Raw genomic sequence first — 21077 nt, forward strand, 5'->3', positions numbered from 1 at the left:
GTAATAGTTGTGATATTGTTTGCGGTTTGGACTGTTAATTGGACAAAACAAACATTGTAAAGGTGTCACTTTTGACTCTCTGGGTAATTGTGATGACATTTCTTACTATATTTTTTACAAACCAAACTATCAATTAATTGATAGAGATGACAATAATAATAAGCAGATTAATCAATAATGAAGATAACCACAATGATATTCAACTCAACCAACAAGAACAGTAAAACACTGTTTACATAAATGCATGTGTAATAATCTAATGACACAATATGACAGTTTAACAGTCACATAACATTTTTTTCTGCTTAGTGTATTTTCTTGATTATTTTTACTGTGTTGTATTAGTACTTGAAGTAAAGAAACTAAACGCTCACCACTGCTAAACTGTGCTAACCGTTTGCCTGATGTGTGACCTTTATCGATTGCATCTAAAGTGCATTGTAAGCGCATTTCCACAAAATGTAGTACATTACTTTGCAATTGAATTGTAAATGGATTTATCACTTACTTAAACCACTGTGGAAATGCAAATAAAGTGTCCCAGTTGAGCTGAATTCAGCAGTGTGATTTAGGCTAAAAGGTGTGCAGGAGTGATAAGGTATGCTTGTTATTGTGACCTTGAGGACTTTCTAACACAAGGAAAAAAAAAGAAGAAAAAAACCGTCTGTGTGAATTAGGAGTTAGAAGTAGCAGAAGAAAACACTGATAAGCTGCCTTTTCCACACACACACACACACACACACACACACACACACACACACACACACACACACACACACACACACACACACACACACACACACACACACACCGCCTCCACAATATAGGAGGACCCCGCCAGACTGAGACTTTAATTGAGCACCCTCCCTTCCCCTCCCCTCCTCCTCCCCCCAGTCCTCCTCCTCTTCCTCTCCCCTCAGTCTCCTCTCTCTCCCGGGCTGCTGCTGGCTTCAACTTCTCGTCGACACACCACTTCAGATTATTTCGGGCTGGATACGACAAGCAGCGTTTACAAGAACATGGCTCTCCTGCGCAGAACACTCACAACCTTGTTTCTTCACCTCTGCCTCCTCAACTGGAGCGGTGAGTTAAAACTGAAATTAAACACGCCATTTTTTTTTTTTTTATTGTAAAAAGCGGACAAGTTTGGAGTGAAGGTGGTCAGCCGTCGAGTTTGAATGAAACTATCAAATGTTTCTGACATTTTTTTTTTTAAATAGTTGAAGTTGAACTAACAAGAGCACCGTTTCTCTATTTAAAAAGTGTGGTTTTCTTGTGGTTAATTAGCCGTTCTCCGAGTGGGTCCCTGCTTCGTCGGGGCAATTTGAAGACTTAATCAGCGTTAGTGGAATAAACACATGTTGAATTTGTGTGGGTTTCCACTAATTTGAGACTTTGCCCCACATCTTATATCCTCATTTTCGGTTGTTTTCCGTCGAAAGTCCAATAAAGTGGATAAAGGTGTAATTAATGACTGCGTAATTAACGGGCCAATCAACACGTAGCTGCGCTGTGCATTTGAGCATACGTTGATACGTGACGGGTGTTTTCTTTATTTTAAAGGTTTGTGTCATAAACTATTATGCGACAGTGACTGTTGAAGTTATTAAAGGTTTAACAAGACTGCTGTAAAAACATCTGAAGAACCACAGACCGCAGAACCAAACTTAGTTCTCTGTGCAGGACACGGTGAGGGTTGAGTCTTTGTTATTCATCAGCCAGTAATGGCAATGTGATGTGAGGAGGTTGGTTTTTAGACACAGGGCAGAGCAGTGAACCAGTCTGGGTTACTTTTAAGATTGTATGTATGTTTCCCCTCACGGACTTTTTTTTAGGGTCAGGAGTAATTTCTTTATAATAATTTGAAGATACTTGATTTAAAGGGCCAGTGTGAAGCAATTCGGGGAATCCATTAACTTTTCATCAGTTTAATTATCTGAAACTAAGAATACTTTTGCCATGGTGCACAGACATGTTACTACAGAAGCCCAGAGCAGATACAACCAAACAATGGTTCTAGTGAGGAGCCTTCAGTGTTTTTACATTACCTGTAGGCCACCGTAGTTGTCCGATATGCACGTTTAGCTGAGGTAACGTGAACCACAGAGTGCACAACTGTGGGTATCATCAGCTGCCACCTGACCTCAACATTTTGCATTTGGCAGCAGAGCAAAGGGGTGTTCAGTTGGTTGCAATCTGCTACCACCCCACTAGAGGCCACCAAATCCTACACACTGTCCCTTTTCCAGTGACAACTGTGCGTCCTCGTCTGTGAGAGCCCAAGGTCACATCCTCAAATGCCTTGTTTTGTCAGACCCAGAATGACAAAATCCAAACAAATATAATTTACTAAGATGTAAAACAGAGAATGCAGTAAGTCTTCACAGTTGAATGACTGGAACCGTGCTGATTGATTAAACCGATTAATCGATTACATTTAGCCTATTAAGTATTATTGAAAGCTAATTGGAACTAAAACAATTAGCCAAACAACATATTAGTGGGTTAACAGGAAATTAATTGGACGTAGAAAAACATTTTTACTTTTTTTTTAAATCGATTTTGAGAATAATACAACCTAAATTCTTCTGTGAATCTGTTTCTGCGCCACTGCTACTCTTAAAGGCTGACATCATATGCACCGATAGATTACTTACATGTAGCATCTCGCAACAGGACAACACTCACTGTGTCCCGACCATAAACCTCTTTTTCTCTTAAATCCCTGTTTTTGTACTCTATCAGCCTTGTCTTAATTGGGTTACCGCTATTTAATCCTCATCTACCCTGGACCTCCTCTGGAGACGGAGTAAAGCTGTCTGTTTTTGGATTAGGTCGTTGGTTAGTGATAGAGACCCTAGCCCTCTAAAGAGCTTCCAAACCAGGCTCAGTCAAAACTGACCTCCCTAATGGACCATGAAGGGCACTTACTCGAATACAATTTGTGGCTAAAAGCATCTCTCCTGCATGGAAATGAGCCCCTCTTGCGTATGACAAGAAACCATAACATGTCCCATAGCTGATGCATTGTACACCCATGTCCTTATTGATCTCACAGACCAGTGTTCATCAGTATGATGGGCATGTCGTGTTACAGGAATGGGCGACTGATCCGGGCAGTGTGGTTGTGCAGTAAATCAGAGCAGTGGTAGAGCTTTTACGAGGTCATTCATTGAACAGAAAGTAGATACACGCTTTCTTGCTTGCTTAGTTCATTCCTCTATAGAATACACAAGGTTTTAGACTTCAGTGAATTTCAAAGCTCTGAGGGATCCTTAAACATTTTGTTGTGTAAAGTACCCTTTTATGTGTTTCTAAAATGGTCCAATAAAAGTAAAACTTATGGGTCTATCTCAGACTTTTTAATAAATATCTAGACACACGATTCTCAATCCGATGCACGAATGATGCAGATATTGTTTGTGAAATGTGCTATTTTCAAATTGTCCTCCTTATTGTCAGTAAATCCCATTAAAAGCCCCAAATCAGCTTTGAATTGGTTCTATTAACAAGTGTTGTCTATGTAAAGCCTGTTCTAAGCCCTTTGTGCCATAGAGCTCCATTTAACTATCAAAAACACATCACTAAGCCACACTGTTGCACTGGGGGACATGTTCCTTAATTACCATGAACTAGGGATGTCACGAGACCAGAAAAAGTAGTTGATACTAATATCGCTGAAATTAGATGATTCTCAATACCCAATTTGATACCAAGGTTAAGAACAATATCAAAATGATAAACACTAGTGTTAACTTTTACAAATGTTACAGGATTACTTTTGTACACATCTTGGTAACATTAATAATTTACCTTTGCCTAATACTAATCTTTACCAGATAGAGCTTGAAAGTCAATGGAAACTCTGTTAACATTAGCTGATAGCTTGGCTGTGCTGTACTGCCCACCGGCTTCTGACAGCTTAAGGTAAATAGTTTAGAAACTGTAGAAACAGTACAATGAGGTAGCCAGGCATATTGCTAAGGATCTTCCTATGGGACTTGGATGTGTCTACTCAGGTTGTCAGTTAGGAATGCGCCTTGCAAACCCGTTGTGTGGTGTAATATTTGAGACGGCCAGAGGAAACCGTGCGGAAGAGTCATGATCGCAGTCCTCGGCTTCGAAGTTATAATATATAATATAACATAGATGCATCAAATCATTTCCACCAACCAATAACTGTTGGTGTTTAGTCTTTCAAAAACAACATTTTCATTGCAGTCAAACAACTAAAAAATGACTTTTCCACATGCACCTGTATTAACGGGGTAACCTAACAACACAGTATATTGCGAGATAAAGCAAAATGAAACATATTTTTTCAAATAATGTGACATAACATGATAGAATTTAATAATAGACATTTGGAGGCGTTTTTGAAAACTTCTTTCCTTGTGTGTCTTTATTTCCCTTGTCTATGCAATATTTATTTTGTTGGGTCAGTATGCTAGGAGACCAAGTTAATCAGACAATATCCATATTGTTGTGTGACAGTATGAACATAATTTGGACACTGATGTCCGTAAATATATTTACTGTTTGCATGAGCAAAAGTCAATGTTTTGTTGGTTGGCTTGTTTTTATCAGCATCCGAAATTTACAAAAGTCAAACTAGCCAAGGGGTAAAAAACTGCAATCCGAAACACAAGAGGATTTGGATTCGGTTTGGAAAGACTCCAAAAATTTTGGCATCAACTTGGTACCAAAGTACTCATTTTAGTGGCATCAGTACCGTGACCACACACTTTAGTTAATCATGGATTATCGGCTGTTAAAAATATCCCCGAAAAAATGCACTATTTACTCCAGTTTAAATAACGTTAGCTGCACAGCTGTTTTGGGAATTGACTTAACTTATAGTACCTTTCTTAAAGGAATTTAGACAGCTACCTCAGGCACTGACTGATTGCGAGATAAAATCGGGACAGATTGACATTTTAACGGCGTTTGGACTGATACCTTTTAACGCAGCTTTGGCATCAGTCATAAACAAGAGTATTGTGTCTCATGTGAAGACATTTCAACAGCTTTCCTTAATGGATGACCACACGTTTTTTTTCTTGGAGCCAGGGGATCTGGTGGCTTACCACTATTGTTCAGTGAAGCCTCCAAGAGACAACTCACTTCCTTCTTGATGGAGAGCTCTCTGATTCTAACTGAAGTTGTGTTGAGGTTTTTCTTATTAAGTGTGTGGAGTTCTTCACTGTGGAACTTGGTGCTTTGAGTTTTCTTGTTGATGGAATACAACATTGATGAGGTTATTAAAAAAAATGTGACCTTGTTAATTACTGATTTAGAAAACATGAAACCTTAACAATTGTGATAATAACGCAAAAAAGGAAAAACTACATCTTGTTTCGGATGCTCAAATGTTAGAATTTGGTGTTTTATTCTTCATTTCATCACATATCATCTGTTAATTATCTTTGGTTTGTCAAAAATAACAACCAATTTTAAGATGTTGTCTTGTTAAAGTTAAAGTCACAATGTTTTTGACATTTGATTAATTTGAAAAAATGGTCAAATTAATAAACCATGAGAATAAACAATGAAATTAAATGTTATGGAAGCAATTCATTTAATTATTGTGATAGGCCTATTGATATTCTTGAATTATATTCAGAATAATACATTCAATTAAATGAAAACCCTCAAACTACCAATCTTATAATTGAGATGTATAAATTGTTTTTGACCAAAAGGTCAAACTGCATAAAGACCAAACTGCATTTAAATATGCAAATACATTTGGGAACCAAGTTTACAAAGACTATCCAAAACTGTCCATCTATGAAAATTTAGTCCAATTCTTTTGCCTCCTTCTATAATGAGATTATTTATGTATGCATTATATTAAGGAAGAATCCATGCTGGGCTGTGAGTGTTAAGACCTCATCAATCTTTAAATATCAGCCAGATAAGAAATGTGTTTTTGTATTAAGCAAAGTAGTGAAGCAACCAAGCATGAGTCATGCGGTATCCCAGTGAGCCGATCTCCTCGTGTAAATAATGGCTGGTCTCCTTGACCTCTTCTTCATCCTTCTTTGAGCGCCTAAGAATACCTTCACTCTGTCGCGGGGCTCGTCTAGATGTAAGCAGGAAGTGTGCAGCTGTTGGCTGCAGTTGTTCATATGGGATTAGTGCATTTGCCTGAGTGATAGCCAGGCATGACAGCCATGTAATCTAATGTATTGGCTCATTGTTTTCATTAAAGAGAGTGTGCTGTTTGATCCCTGTGGCATTATATTGGTGCCGTGCTGTAGAATCAGGCATATGTAAGCTAATTCAACTAACATGTATGTCAGCACGGTAAACAATCAAATAGTGTGCATCCTATTGAGTTAAGTCTTTTCAGTACTTTCACTGATTATTCAAGCTAGTGAGCTTTTGTCTTCACGTACAGAACCAAACTTAAAGAACGGTGGCATGGGTTCACAACCTTTGTCCCATGGTTTGTTAGCTTTAGGCTATTAAAACACTTGGTTAAGGAAAGATGGTGTTTTTTGTTAACAATCTTCCTCCAACCAAAGTCATGTTCTTTTAATTTGGCAAAAACAACTGTAAACATCTGATTTTGTACAATAAATGTTTCTCTATTTTGTCGATAAAAATATAAATTGATCTGCATTCTATTACCAGACAAACAATGCACCAGTTAAGCAAATTTGTTCATGAATATGATTTTTGAGAGACTGGGTACATTGAGGTGTGCATAACAGGTTTGAGATTCAAAAGCAGACATTGATTTCTCTGAGTAAGAGTTGTTAGTCATTCTTTGAGACAAAACCTGTGCATGCTCTGAAGATCCAAGACATATTGTTGAAAATGTAGCTCTAGCTGTTTAGCTGGCAGGAGTAGAGCTGACATCCTCCCTCAAGCCCAAATTGAAGGGTTTTTAGGAGCCTTGTCTTGCATGTGTAGTGTAACTCTGAAGTGAGTAGATGGTTGATGTTTGAGAGGGATTTTAAATCCAACAGCTGCCTCTGTAGTCTGATCCCTGGCCTTCTGGGAGGGGATTTCTCCCTTATTGAGTACCTCTCTGGTGCTGAAGAACTGCCCAAGACATCCATGACTGCTGTGCTATTCAAAGCACATCATTCAACTGAGTGAAAAATCTATACAGTCAACAGTTCGCCCTAGAGAAGATGGGACATGTTTCAAGAGCTGAAGACGGTTGTTTTAGGCATACTCAATCAAGAAGAGGCATGTAGGAAATTACTCTTATGGGAGGGAGATACATCTATGTGTATTCAGTAGTGCCAGAGCGCTGCACTTTTATCTGCAGCTGGAACGTTGTACCCAGCACCAAGCATACCTGTTTTTTCTTTTGTATTTATTTTTAAAAAGCGTTGAAGTTGCTGCAGGCTTTTACATCAGAGTATTTTCTCGTTGTGCTGGCAGAGTGCTGAGAGGGTTGTTTCTTAAAAGCCTCTTTAAATCCCAAATATTGGATTTGGCTGCACTGCTTGCACTGGATTGATTATTTGTATTCAGTACTGTAAAAGCAGCCCAATGAATGTAGAGGCATGTTTTTGCTTTTGATAAAAAGCCCACAATATATCATTGGGCCATAATATCTGTACTTAAAACAAGCTTGTAAAATGGACAACCAGCTAGTCTAGGTTGCCTAAATTGTTCCTGAAACTTAATATTGATGTAGACATGGGTCAGAATTCTTTGGAAATAAAGCGTATAAAGTAACATACAATTGAAATGCTCAATTAATGTGAAAGTACCTCATTATCTTTCTTCAGTAAATGTAATTAGTAACTTTCCACTTCTGGCAGGGCATGCATCTTGGGTTTTTGCACCATGTGGAATCGAAATCGGCCAACAAAGGAGCATTAAAAGCCTCGAACCAAGTCACAAATTGAATGAATAATATCCACACTAAAAGCATGCAACTGCTTAACTGCCACTAGGCAAGTGAATGATGTCAGTCAGTCATTGCCACCTCCGCTAAATTAAATAGATCCTGATGTGTCTCGTGATCAATTTAGTCATGAGATGGCTGCTTATGTTAAGACGTTTCACCTCTGCTCTTCTTCTTAAGGGTTTAAAACAACAATAAATTACTTAGTGTGTAAAAAAAAAAAGCTGTAAAAGATAATAGGTTCATAACAGGATACAAACAGAGAAGCAATCTGGTGACTAAATGATGATTTATAAGATGAGTGTTGCTATATTTAGTTTGTTTCCGCTGTAACAATAGAGCCACCAAGTGAGCCTCTTTTGTGGCTCATTCCTCTTTTGTTGCTCATTATGAGGCTTAATATACTCCATTTAAATGCACACATGCAGTAGGTGAAACAATGCACATATTTCTGAACAAGACTGTTCTGCTTTCTTTGTCGTAAAATAAGACATTCATTGGTACTATTTCCGTCTTGAGCAGTATTGGCCATTTGTCCCTAAACTCTTCTCAAGCGAAATTGGCCATCTGTACATGACATCCCTTCATTTTCAGAAGGCCCATCTGTGGGACACATGGCACTCTCTTGGGCCACAATCCAAGTATTGGCAGCAGTCCCATCAGTGCCAGAGGGAGAAACCAACAAAAAAAACCTCTAGTATTGCCTTATCGAGAAGCCTTTCCTTCCTTCTTTTCCCACTTGTCTGCCTCTTTGGCCTGCAAACAGAGCTTACCCAGCAGCTGCACACACCTGACGCCCAATCCATCGGACATTCTTCTGTGGGGGCAACAAGCAGGGGCTCACGTTACAGAGAAATAGTACACCACAATGGTCTTTGCCTCCGTTCCCGCCTTTTCTGAGCTGCGCCTCCCACCCCCTCCACCGCCCCTTCTTCCATCCTGTATCTCCTCTCACACCTCTCTCATGCCCCTCTATTGTTTTTTTTCTATTTGAGTGTGGTGGACGGAGCCTGGGAATGTTTACTTTGCTCTTGTTGTTGTCAACAGTTCCGAGTGAAAGAGCAGACGCAAACAGGAAAGAGATGCACTTAAATAAACAGTGGGATTAACTTAATGCATGTGTGATGTGGTTCTGGAGCGACGGATCACCATCATAAAGTCTGTTTATTTTTCAAGCACTGTAATCTTTTTGAATATTGATGAGATTCTTTGCGTACATTTTAGGTTAATATCTTGTCAGCTTTTTTTAAGTTAATTAATCGTTGTTTAAGACTTGGATTAGTTTTACACTTTCCATTTTAACCCAGATTATTGCTGTAAACTACACATTGGTCATTTTCATTAGTTTCAACCCTATTTTTAACAAAATGTACAGAACTAGCGATAAATATTAGGACAATGGCTTTTGGATGCTGATACTTGATATTTATATGTGTTTTTAGCATAGGGATTGCTTTTGGGGACAGCCTCAAGTGGCCATCTGGGGATCTGCAGTTTTTGGCTCTTTGATTTTGGCTTAATTTTTGCTGTTTGGTCTGTACGCTGAAATCTGAAGCCAGCGCCAGCAGCGGGTTATCTTTAAAGTTACAGGATATTCCCAAAATGTTAAATTAGAATTGTAAAAAAATATGTAATGAGTTGAGATTTTACATTCAAAGGTAACTGAAACTACTGTGAATGAAGTCTGAGAACACATAATTGGTATTTCTACTGCAATTCCTTGTAGCCTGTCAGGTGAAATATAAGCAATTACTCATTGCTTATGCGTTATTGCTGCAAATAACATAGCTGCTGCCAATAATATCTTTCTCGCCAATTTATCTCGACTTCTAATTTTGACAAGCATGGTCCAAATGGAGCTGGATTAGACAGAAATAAAAATAACTTTTTAGAAATGTATTTATAAAAAGGGTTTCAACAAAACATCATTAGCAGAATATTTCAGCGTGGAGTCGGTAAAGTTACCCATTAATCAGGGAGGCTGTTGAGTTATATTTTGGTGTCAAATGGTCCATAGTGCGTGGAAAGCACAGATTCCCCTTCTAAATCCTGAGGGGTTTAGGCGTGTGTGAAATGTGACCACAGCACTATGTCACTGGTTAGAGATTTCACTTGTATCTTCCAGTCTGTTCACTTGAAATAGATACGAGATATGTTTCTTTCTGGAACAATGCAGAAGCCACAAACTTGTCAGTATTTGCTCAAGGCTTCCCCTAAAACCTAGTCATTGTCCTGAGGAATTCCAAGTCCTCTGATTTCTTTTGCTCTTAAGGTTTTATGTCAACCTGCCAAACCAATGTGTCAGTGTCACCGAGAGAATGCCTGAAGAGCCTGCAAAAATGTAATTAGTGGCAACCAGCTCGTCACCAGGATTATGTTCTAAAATATCATGAGTGTATATATGACGAAGTAACACAACGGGTACACGCAACAGCTAATGTGGGTCAATATCCTGACATTCAAGGAGCAAATAGCACAAAGGCATGTTAACACCTGACGTTAAAAGTGATTTATTATGACAGCCACCAAAAATATCTTCATGTTTCAGAGTCATATCTTTTTCAACCAAACGCAACTTAAGACTGGATTCTAGTGTTTCCATTCAGCATGTTCAACAATTCATATGTATTTAGGATAATACTAATTCCTGTGCTTTGGACATGATTTGTTTGCTGTTTAATTCGCTTGACAAAGGGCTTTCTGACAAGATAAAGGAATGAAAATGCTATATATAGCGTATACTTACACAGATTTTTTTTAAATCACGTTTTGCTGCTGTCCCCGTCAATAGCAGTGGATTGCTTTGGTTCCCTTTTTTTGCTTCTCCACACTGGTGGCTTGTCGACCGTCATCTACTGTAGGTAAACCACTGACTCTAAATAATTACTTCATACAACCACACTTTAAAATTCAATCATCTGGGAACCTTGAATATCTGCTGAGTGGTAGACCAAGAGATATTATCACCCTCGGAGCCACACTGCAAGCATGGCAACTGAAAATTAACTTTTTATTTCATGGAATGCATTTACTCTCGCTTCACATTACTACAGACAATATCTCAAGATGCTGGCACCGTGCCAGTCAGTTTCCTGTCACATGAGCTTGCATTCACATCTGTCGTCAAATTAAAATGAAGTCTGTTTAAATCCAGACCGACTTTGATGGTGAAAAGACATCTCGGTACATGTGCATATGAATATTCATGAGGACCTCGGGTCTAACCAGAGCGGCTTTCATGGTGTTTGCCTCTTGTGCTAATGGTGTGTGCCATGGCGTGGCTATGGCATGCATCTGGCACTGTTTTTTCTTCTTCTGATTAGTCTGTTCATTACTATAAACTAATCAAGTAGCTATAGGTTTTAATTAGCTGTCTTCAGTCTCAAATAGGCTGTTTTTTACTGAAACTTTTCATATTTTCAGGTTTTCTTAGTTGAAATAAAGCATAAAATCTGCACGGCGGAAATCCTCAATACCCAGTTCTTTAAGTTTGAACGCTCAACCGAATGTGTTTTTTAAATAACCTTAGTTTGAAGGTAATGGAGGGGATGTCTGTGTATGATATCATGCACAGAGCAGGATTAGAGAGTCTTGTGTCAGTGCTGTCTGTAAATGTTATTCCAACCCCTGAGGCTCAACCATCAGTGCAATGGTAGTGGGCCAGATTTTACTCAGATTTCATGCTTTGTGTGGGACTCCCCATCTCAGCTGATTCATAGTGCAGGCCTAATTATTTTTTGTCTTTTACTGTTGTTCAGTTCGTGGTTGCGGGGCATTGGTTTGGCAGGTTCCCCAGAGGGCTCATCTCTTTGTTTAAGTGTCCCAGGAGAAGCAAGAGAGGCAGAAAATAAGCTGGTGTAGCAAAACCAGCAGCAACTGTTGATCGGATAGTGGAATTTGTCGAGAATATCTCCAGTTTGGTCTCTGCCTCACTGTAAGGACTGCAAATATTGATAGTTTTCATGATTGATTTATCTGCAGATGAATGTTATAGTAAACTGATACTAACCCGTTATCATTTTACAGGGCACAAGGTGACGGTCCAAAACCCCCCCACCTTTATTTTTGTTTAAAAGAGACTTGAAAGATCTATCTAATTGTCTAAATTGTTTACAATGTTACTTTGTCTATGAACTAATTGATTAATTGGCTAATTGTTTCACCCCTTAACACAAGTATAAAAGATCTACATTATGTTTTTCTTAACAAATGCCAATAGAATACATGTAATTTGACATGTAGCTTTCACATACAAATGACATACCTACCCACAACCCTAAACACAAGCAGCATACGATAACTGTCTTTTGCCAACTACAATATTGTATAACTTGCAAAATCTTAACATAAATCTCAATCTATGAAATCAAAGAATACGTAAACAAGATTAATAATCTGTCCGGATACAGCTGTCAGCAAGTGTCAAACTTGCTGACAGATCGAAAAATATCTTTTAAACAAGAATGAGAAACTTGTATTTCTAGAATCTGTATGCATTTGTCTCACTCCATCCAGCTAGCAGGCGGCTGGGAGATATTTTAGACAAATGCCTGGCAGTCTGAAGTGTGATGAGCTGAATTTGAATTGAGTAAAGATCAAACAAATGAGTTCCTTTCAAACTGTGAAAGTCTTTATTATGGATTCCACAGTATGCAGATAAAAAGAGAGATATAAAAAGAGATTTTCTTTCAAGTAGCTATTTGGTGATAGAGTTTGCATGGTGAATTGTTTGCCCTGAGTTTAGACATGTCACAGATCTTGATGTGGGATGTGATAACAGGCTTTGTTCACAGATGAGAATCAGACGCTGAAGAGTGATGTCCAAGTCACAGACATAATTTATTAAAAAGCCATGGTGCCGAGTTGACTTTTGGGGCAATTTAGTGGCTGCCAGACACTGCCCTGTGTCTGTTGAAGACATGTCTGATGAAAGCTGTAATGTGATCTACCTCTGCAGCTCAGCTTTAAGGTCCGGAATCTGCCCTGTGGGGCTTCTTCTACAACTGAAATGTCAGAATAAAGACGTGTCAAGGCTCCAAACTAACTATAACTCATACACTTAAAACAGCTGGGTTGAACACTCAACCATCACTCATTATTTAAAGGTTTTTCAGCATGTCAGCAGTTTTTTTGTGGTCTATAAATCTTTACAAACACAAAACATATAGTATCAAACGGCCCCGGAAGTTCTCTGCTAACAATTTAAAAACCAGAATATGATAAAGCTGGACCAAAACCTTGTTTCTTCGGAATTGGCCTATTTCGTTGCTGGAAAACACTCAATAAAAAACTTGAATGGCAACCAGATGAAGACATCATGCTCACCGCGATGGATTATCTCGCTGTGTGGCAGCCACCATAACGCTCCAAACCAATTATAATTATTGTGTGTGTTTGTGTTGTCACAGGAAAATGGTTTGTGCGACCAAAAACCCCAGCACATTTAGATTTTATTAAGAGCTTCAACAATTCATGACTAATCGTTAAGTCAAACTATTTTGTTAATCGATTAATTGTTACTGTAACCGTTTGTTTGTTCGTTTTTCTGTCCGTTTTTCCTTCCATTCTTTTGCAAATATGTGATTAATATTTGCTTTGACTATGACTTAATGATGAATTAAAATCAAAGCAATGATGCAATGTAAGAGAAGGCAAATCATAGAAGATACGATAAAAGAAAGTGTTTTTCCAGATGGGCAGAAACACTCGTCCCCGTGTGCATTACGTGCACACGCTATGTATCGCTAATGGCCAGATAACCCTGAAGTGTGCCGTGTATATTTAAGGATAGCCGTTTTCCATTTTGGATACCAACCTTTTCATGTCACCTTAATTTCAAAATGTCAAATTTGACATAAGCAGTGAGCATGATTTGCATGAGAGCTGTTCTGCTGAATTACTGTATGAATTCTCTGCACGTTAGCTAGAGTGACTTTAAGAGGTACTTTGTGCTTTCACTAAAACCTACTACATAAAAAGGCAACAATATGGTAGTGAAATTGTTATTTAGTACTACAGTGCGGTTTAATAACCATGAAATGTAGACTTACAGCAATAAAGTGATTTGGTTAAAACACTACAGAGCAATTTTCCCATTCAATATATTAACAATGCAGCACTGTAAATACACAACGCTGTTTGTCAGTTATCCAGACCAGAGTCACTTTCACAACAGGGCATGCAAAGCAGCCCAGACGTCTGTTTCCCCGGCAACTCCATCCAGTCTCTCCATGGGTGGTTTCCATGCCAGATGCCCCAACCACCTTGAATGACTCCAATCTGACACCAGGGTCTGCTTTTGTCACCCACTGATGATGTCAGAAGAACTACAGGGAGACTTTGGCTAAGATGAGATTTGTGTTCTCGTCTTTGTCTTGAGGGATGCTGGGAGGTTTTGCTGTCGCAGCTGAGAGGTGCATTTAGGACAGCCAAAAGTCACTTACCATGACGCAAAGACTATTATGGTTTACTCCACATTTTGTTGAGGTTAAAGTTAAATTGGCTCTATTTTGAATTAGCAGTAATTGCTGTACTCATTTCTCTCCCTCTTACTCTTCATGCAAGTATATGTACGAGACCTTTAATTAAAGGAATACTTTACCCCCTAAAATGATCATTTTTAAATCAGTCACTTACTCAGTGTTAACTTAATTGAACAGTAAAACCATGTCAAAACATCTGTTTACACAACTCGTCCAGTACAATCTAATTTATTAAGACTTTCCTTACTTTTTTTAATTATTTGTGTACCATGGATATGCAAATAATAATGTTAGAGGTGAAGTATTCCTTTAAGACTGCGGCAGAGAAGGGATTAGCCTGTTGTTTACGTTGCAGCATATGTCCTACTTATCTAATATATCTCCTATTGATACAACAGACCCCATCCGGAGTACCATTTAATAAGTGATGGCTCCTGTGGTGCTGCATAGGCATCTGCTTGACTGTGTCTATTACTGTATACCCACTATATACCTATAAGCTACATACATTAAGTTAAAAAAAAAAGCTACGTAAATACAATTTGAGTTAGTTTTTTTGGAGCACACGTCCAGAAATACCCAAGTGTGGTTGTCGGGCAGCAAACCTGGGAAAGAGATCTGTGACGCTGCAAAGCCCCCTGCGGGGCCGGAGGAGTCACGTCGCCATGGGCTTCCTCCACCTCCAGCCAGGTTGGCATCTGCTGCCCAGCAGAGACCAGGAACAGTGATATCGACAGACCTGGAGAAAAAAACATGCTTGTGCTTGTTAAAGAGGCATAACACAAAGCAACTAATAGTGGAGGAGCAAGAAATACAGTCATGTTATGTAGAGTGTAAAGCCAAGTCTGATCACCAGTTCTTTATATCTCGACCCCTACTGGGATTGTCATTTAGATCAGTGATTCTTAATGACTTGGACACATGCAAGCAGCACTTGTTACCCAGCGGCAAAGACATTGTGACAACAACATTCATCTACTACACCACCTCGCCACTCTCTTCTGTTAGCACTGATAGATTCTGAGTGCTAAATTGGAAAGATAATTCTAACCTGAAGCTGGAGAGGAGTGAGTGACAGAGTGAGAGAGATTAGTTGTGAGCTAACGGAACGTTTCAAATTACACTATGTTGCCTCTTACATAAAAGTAGTAGTTCACCTCCAAACATTTTATACATCGTGATCCCTAGGCGCTTGATGGGAGGAAGCATATCACTGTAAACAGACTTTGATGGAGGCAGAACAAAAGCAAAAGCAAAAATGGTTATAAAACATCTGAAACCATTTTTGAAAAATTCTTTGCTTGAGGATAATCCGAAATAGCAAACATTTAACGAAATATTCGTCTTGGGATATTCATTATTCCACACACAGATAAAAGACACTTCTGTGCATGAAAGTTTTTGTGATATTTTATGACCTTTTTTTTGGCTTGTTGACGTGCCTGCATCAATGTCAGTTTGTACTGATGTGCTTTCATTTTTCGAGTGCTCTGCTCCCCTCAATGACCATAGAGAGCCCAGTGAGATGAGTACAATAAACAATTCCTATTGTTTTTGGGTGGTAAAACAGTAACATTTCTCAAGACATGTGGGCTCTAAGGTGTTTTTGTTATCTGTAAATCTCATTAAAAGACTTCACTATTCTATCTCAACCCCTCAACCCTGAAGTAAAACAAGAGTAAATCGTGCAGATAATATCTTCCGCTGTGGATTAAAGCACAATTAATAGACTAGTGAGTATTTTCTGCAACATAGTAATATGAAATTGCCGGAGACATTGTGTTATTGGGTTGTATTTCCTATTTTTCACAATAAATATCATGATATAGATGTAAACTGCAACTTGACTGTTTAACAAATTCAACTGAGTGTTTTCTTTTTTTTCATATGTTTTTTTTTTTTATATGGAGAGGGGATTAGACTTTTAATGACAATCATTGACAGTAAGAAAAGTATTGAGTATTATCAGGCTTATTTAGAAATATTTGTCACTCTTTTACGTCTATATTTTGCCATATTAAATTGGGGCTGCAGTGAAGTTCGGGGCTCTACAAGAGACGGATGTTAAAAAGCATGGTGAGAATCAAAGCAGGAGAGGACAAACTATCCTGACTTATAAACCCTGGAACCTACACTCCCTATGATGCCTCCCAGACTGATCTTTAAACATGGTCTCCAACCCCAAGCTGAGAGCCACAAAAGACATTGTACAACTGCTTCCACAGGCTGAGTAGTTCCCTCCACAGTGAGAAAACTGATCCTCATGTGTAAAATTAGAAGAGTGCCCCTTTAATGAGAGGCAGTCACGCTGTCAAAGGTGCTGACGTGTTCATGGTGATGATGAAGACCCAAAAAAATGAGCTCATACTTAGAAACTTAACTTTAACCTACTTCACAACTGTTTAAACTTCAGTGAATAAACTTAATTTTTCAACTTTACTCAGCTCTGATATTTGCAGGCTCATATTGCCTGCATGTTCTCTTGTCTATCCCCTTGTGTGTTCCTATATAGGCAATCCCCATCCTTCAGTGGACTCAATCTGCCATAAGCATTTCCTGTAAGCTTTTGATCACCATATCATCTAAATGTTAACTGATGGGTCCCGTACGTGTCTCACTGAGCTGAATCGATTCTCAATCTTGTGGGACGGAAGCAGTCTTATCTTGTGCTTGAAGCTCCAAAAGTAGTATGGTATGAAATGTGTCCATAGCTGTAAAATAACACAAAAATAAATAATATTATGATTTCTAAACAATTATAACTAAATGGTTTATGGTTAATGACACACTGTAATGTTGTTGTATGCACCAGTGAACATTCATGTACAGACATTGTACAGTTGGAATTCATGTAAAGTATTTAGTATTTTAGCGCTAAAACAGTCTGGTAAATTTAAAAAAGGACATCACTTTATTGTAATCCAGCCTTTCAATCTAGTAAAGCCAACACGTGACATTTCAATATCCAAAATCTCATGATGTTTATTCGTAATCTATATATTGTGGATTCATACCTCAACCTGTGTGTAGTATGTGTCGTTTGATAAATTTAGAAAATCCTCCTATCTGCTTAGAACTACAGTAAAGGTGAAAAATATAATAATGGCTCTCATCTATCTTTGGTTCATTAGTGTTATTTTCAGTGCATTGCCATGTTTGGCTGCAGTTCAGTGGGACACCAGGCTCTGTTTGGCTCTAAATGAACTGGCAGTGCTTCATTCACTGACACTGGCTTGATACTCAGAAACGTGGAGCAGCACATCCATCCCTTCTCTTCATTATAGACATCAAAACCTTTTCATATTTGTCTGTAAGAATCAGACAAACTGAAAGCACTAAACGCACTGCGGTGGTATGAGAGACTGCTTGGGAAAGTGTCCTAATTGAATAAGTTCAATTGAATCAGAAAGGGCTCAAACACAATGAGCATTTCATTACAGTGAAAACATCGCTCCATTAAGCAGGCCAGACCGGAGCACGAGGAACACACATCAAAAGCCTGTTTACAGACTTTAATATAATCACGGTTAATAACACTCAGTGTGTACCGTCCTGGGACTCGCCGCAAAGCTGTAGTCGTCTCTGCCGTGTGACAGCGGTTAGGAGTTGCCGGGTAATTCTATGGGTCGTCTTAGCTCACAGATCAAGGCCGCTGGTCTGGATCTTTGAACTTGACATTTCAAAAGGGAGAGGATAAAGAGATGCTTAAATATCAAATCCTCCCCCACTCCCTCAGCCCTGATATTGGCCGCTGTTAAAAGATCAACCGTCTAATCAAAGAGGAGCGATCTGAGCAGAGGATTTTCCCGGTGTGCCTGTCTGTGGAAGTTAATTTATACATGTTTCAGCATAAAACTGGGTTATCTTCACTTTCGTCTCATGAGCGCTTGTGTGTACCGATTCTTGTTATATATCAAACTGTTCTCTCTGCCACAAGTGTTGACAGGTAGATGTTGAGTGAGAATATTGTTAAAATCACTCCACCAGGGACACTGTGGTCCCTCTGAACAGTACTCAACAAGTTCCTTCCTAAATTCTGGGGACACGACGAAATACCCAGAAAGAAGTCAGATTGGGTCAAAAAAAACACAAGTAGTCAACAGTCAGACAGCTTTAAAAAGGTTTGACAGACTTATTATGAGGCGAAAACAAAGGGAAGCATTAATATTGTTACCCATATTTTCCATTCCAACACAGTTTACAGACCAACTTCGAAATCGAGTCTGCAAAAGGATATATATAAGCAACAAATACAGTGGTTTATATATCAGGCTGAACAGTTGTTTTGCTTACAAACTCTCATGTTTTTTGTCCCTTCTGACTTTTTTTTGTCTTCAGATCTCACTATATTATCATAACTGATAAAAAAAATGATGATAGTACTATGACATATTGACTTTTTTATTTTAAACGATGGAAAAATTGCAAAAAAAGAGCTGTAGACTTTTTTCTCCATTTCCAGTAGATGAGAATGCTTTTCTTTTTTGCTTTTTTTCCCCTCTGTCACAGGCGATGTGAGTCTGGTTGGAAGCTCGAGTTGTGGGCAATATTCAGGCCAGTTCTGAGCGTGAAGGATGATCTTTTTTTGACCTTTTTTTATACTGAAACAATAAACTACTTCTCTTGCAGCACTTCAGCATGGTATGAGTTGGAGATAAGGTTTTTTTTTTTATTTTTATAGATGCACAGGTGTGTTTGGAGGGAAATCCACAGTCATTTCATTGTGTGTGGTCCCGAGATAATACTCTTTTAAGTTACCCCTCCACACCCACACACCTACCCCCCTATGCGGTTTCTCTCTTCTCTCTGCTTCTACACTTTAACCCATTTGTCAAGTGATTTGTGGGAAGCTCACAGGTGTTGATGAAGCACTCCCCTCCCCAGCTGCCCCCGTCCTCCCTAGCATGGGAATGGGGGGCCGAGTTACTATTGTCCACAGCTGCTTATGTTAACGTGAACCCCACCTCCTCCATCTCCCCCCAGCCCAGCAGGACACAGTGCCACCCGACGACTGGGAATCCAGTCATAACCACAACCCTGGCTCAAGGTCTTGGCACGTTGTGGCCGAGCGAATAAAACAAGTGGCGGATATTGTCTGCTGAGCCCTGAGAACTGGAGTCTCCTAGTCTAGAGATCAAGATAAAGTAGGAGTTGAGCTGCTCGCTGCTCTCATATCAAACAATGCAACTGATTATGAGCTCTGACTACAAATATATCATTGTGTTTGACATTGTGTCTGACCAACGGCAGACATGTGACTCCCATTAGAGTAAAAGGAGAAAGTGTTTTTTACTTCCTGGGGGCGAGCGCTGTGTTTTGATGTGAAATACAGGCCAAGTTTGTTTTGAAAATACACCCGTTTTAGATCTAGGAGACGTGTCCATAAGTTTGCTGTGAAGGTGAACATGTTTTGAACCTTTAACTCAGACATAAACTGTGTTTACATGCACACAACAACCCCGGGTTATTGGGAGCAAACACAACCTAAAGTGCTGAAAATATTGTTTAAGAATAGCTATGTAATAAGTGAAGATGAAATATAGTATTGATTTGTTTTGTTGATTGCTTGTAACACAATGCAAAATCATCCTCTGATGCACCGTGTTGGCAACTCAAATACGAGCGCTGTGTTATTGCTGTTCACCTGACGACCATAGACACGGAGGATCAAATGATGCCATAATAACTTCCCAGAGTTGTACAATCCTGTTAAACTCAAGCCCACATGTGCTTTGTTCGCTCCCCCATCCCTCCTCCACTAGTTTCCCTCCCCCACCCTGCGATGCCTTCCACCGTCTGGGCCGCACTCTCCTTAACCTGCGTGTAATTGCCCTTCACCCAGCCTCAGAACATCTTCAAAGAAAACAAATAATTGACTGATCAAGTAGACAAAACATTGGCTTCCAAAAGTCTAATCTGATCCTTAAAATCTCCTCCTGTGTTTCCTGTGTATCTGCCGCCGAGTGATTTTGCCGATAAAAATCCAGTACAGGATTACATTCAGTGACCCACACAAACATATCTGTGCTTTTCATCTTTCTACCAGAACAGCTGTCTGCACGCCCACTCAAAGACAGCTTCAAACATGAGTTGGTCCTTGCGAGGCCTTTGAGCAGGAATTTTGCGTTGACGGTCGTGGGATAAAAGCATAGTGGCACTATATTGTTATGTATCCTGGCATACAACTGAATGCATTCAACTGTATTCAAGTAACCAAATTACCGACTTCCTAAATCTCATGTGAACAGAAACTTGGCTTTCTTAAAGAAGCGGTGTGTAAGATTTATGGGGAGCTAATGGCAGAAATGGAATATGATATTAATATGTGTGTTTCACTGGAATGAGCATCTTAGTATATCTACATGCAGAGCTCCAAAAGTCCCTAAATCTAGCGAGAAAGTCTGCAACACCGACAGTCTTCAGTGTTGCTTTAAGGTTCTCAGAGGCGTTCCGCTAAAGCCACTCTCCCAAAACTGTTGATCATGAACATAAACAACGAACAAACATGGCATTTTTTGTCTTCGCAGCTGTCGAGCAAGCAGCTTGTGGAGGACTCCGGGTGAGTGGGCGCAGGCAGGTAGCATTCGGGCAACATTAAAGGTTTGAATGGGATTATCACAGTCCTGCAACAGCAACACAGATAGCGCTTTCTTTTCTTCCCTTTTCTCCCTAGAATGGAAAGAGCATTTTAACAAACACATAAAAAAAAAAAAGGTTTGGTT

At 39.2% G+C, this 21077-nt stretch overlaps 1 protein-coding gene across 1 annotated transcript in view; it reads left to right on the top strand.

Annotated features, from left to right (window-relative positions):
• Positions 1-913: 913 nt before the first annotated feature.
• mcama (melanoma cell adhesion molecule a) overlaps positions 914-21077 on the top strand; it is a 45268-nt gene continuing 25104 nt past the window's right edge. Inside the window, exon 1 of the mRNA XM_068600986.1 lies at positions 914-1083. Coding sequence (XP_068457087.1) covers positions 1020-1083 — 64 coding nt within the window. The 5' untranslated portion in view covers positions 914-1019. The remainder of the gene's footprint in view (positions 1084-21077) is intronic.

The sequence above is a fragment of the Clinocottus analis genome, unplaced genomic scaffold (genome assembly GCF_023055335.1).
Source record: "Clinocottus analis isolate CAN_PGR_092001 unplaced genomic scaffold, fCliAna1.0.p SCAF_5, whole genome shotgun sequence".
Lineage (NCBI taxonomy): Eukaryota > Metazoa > Chordata > Actinopteri > Perciformes > Cottidae > Clinocottus > Clinocottus analis.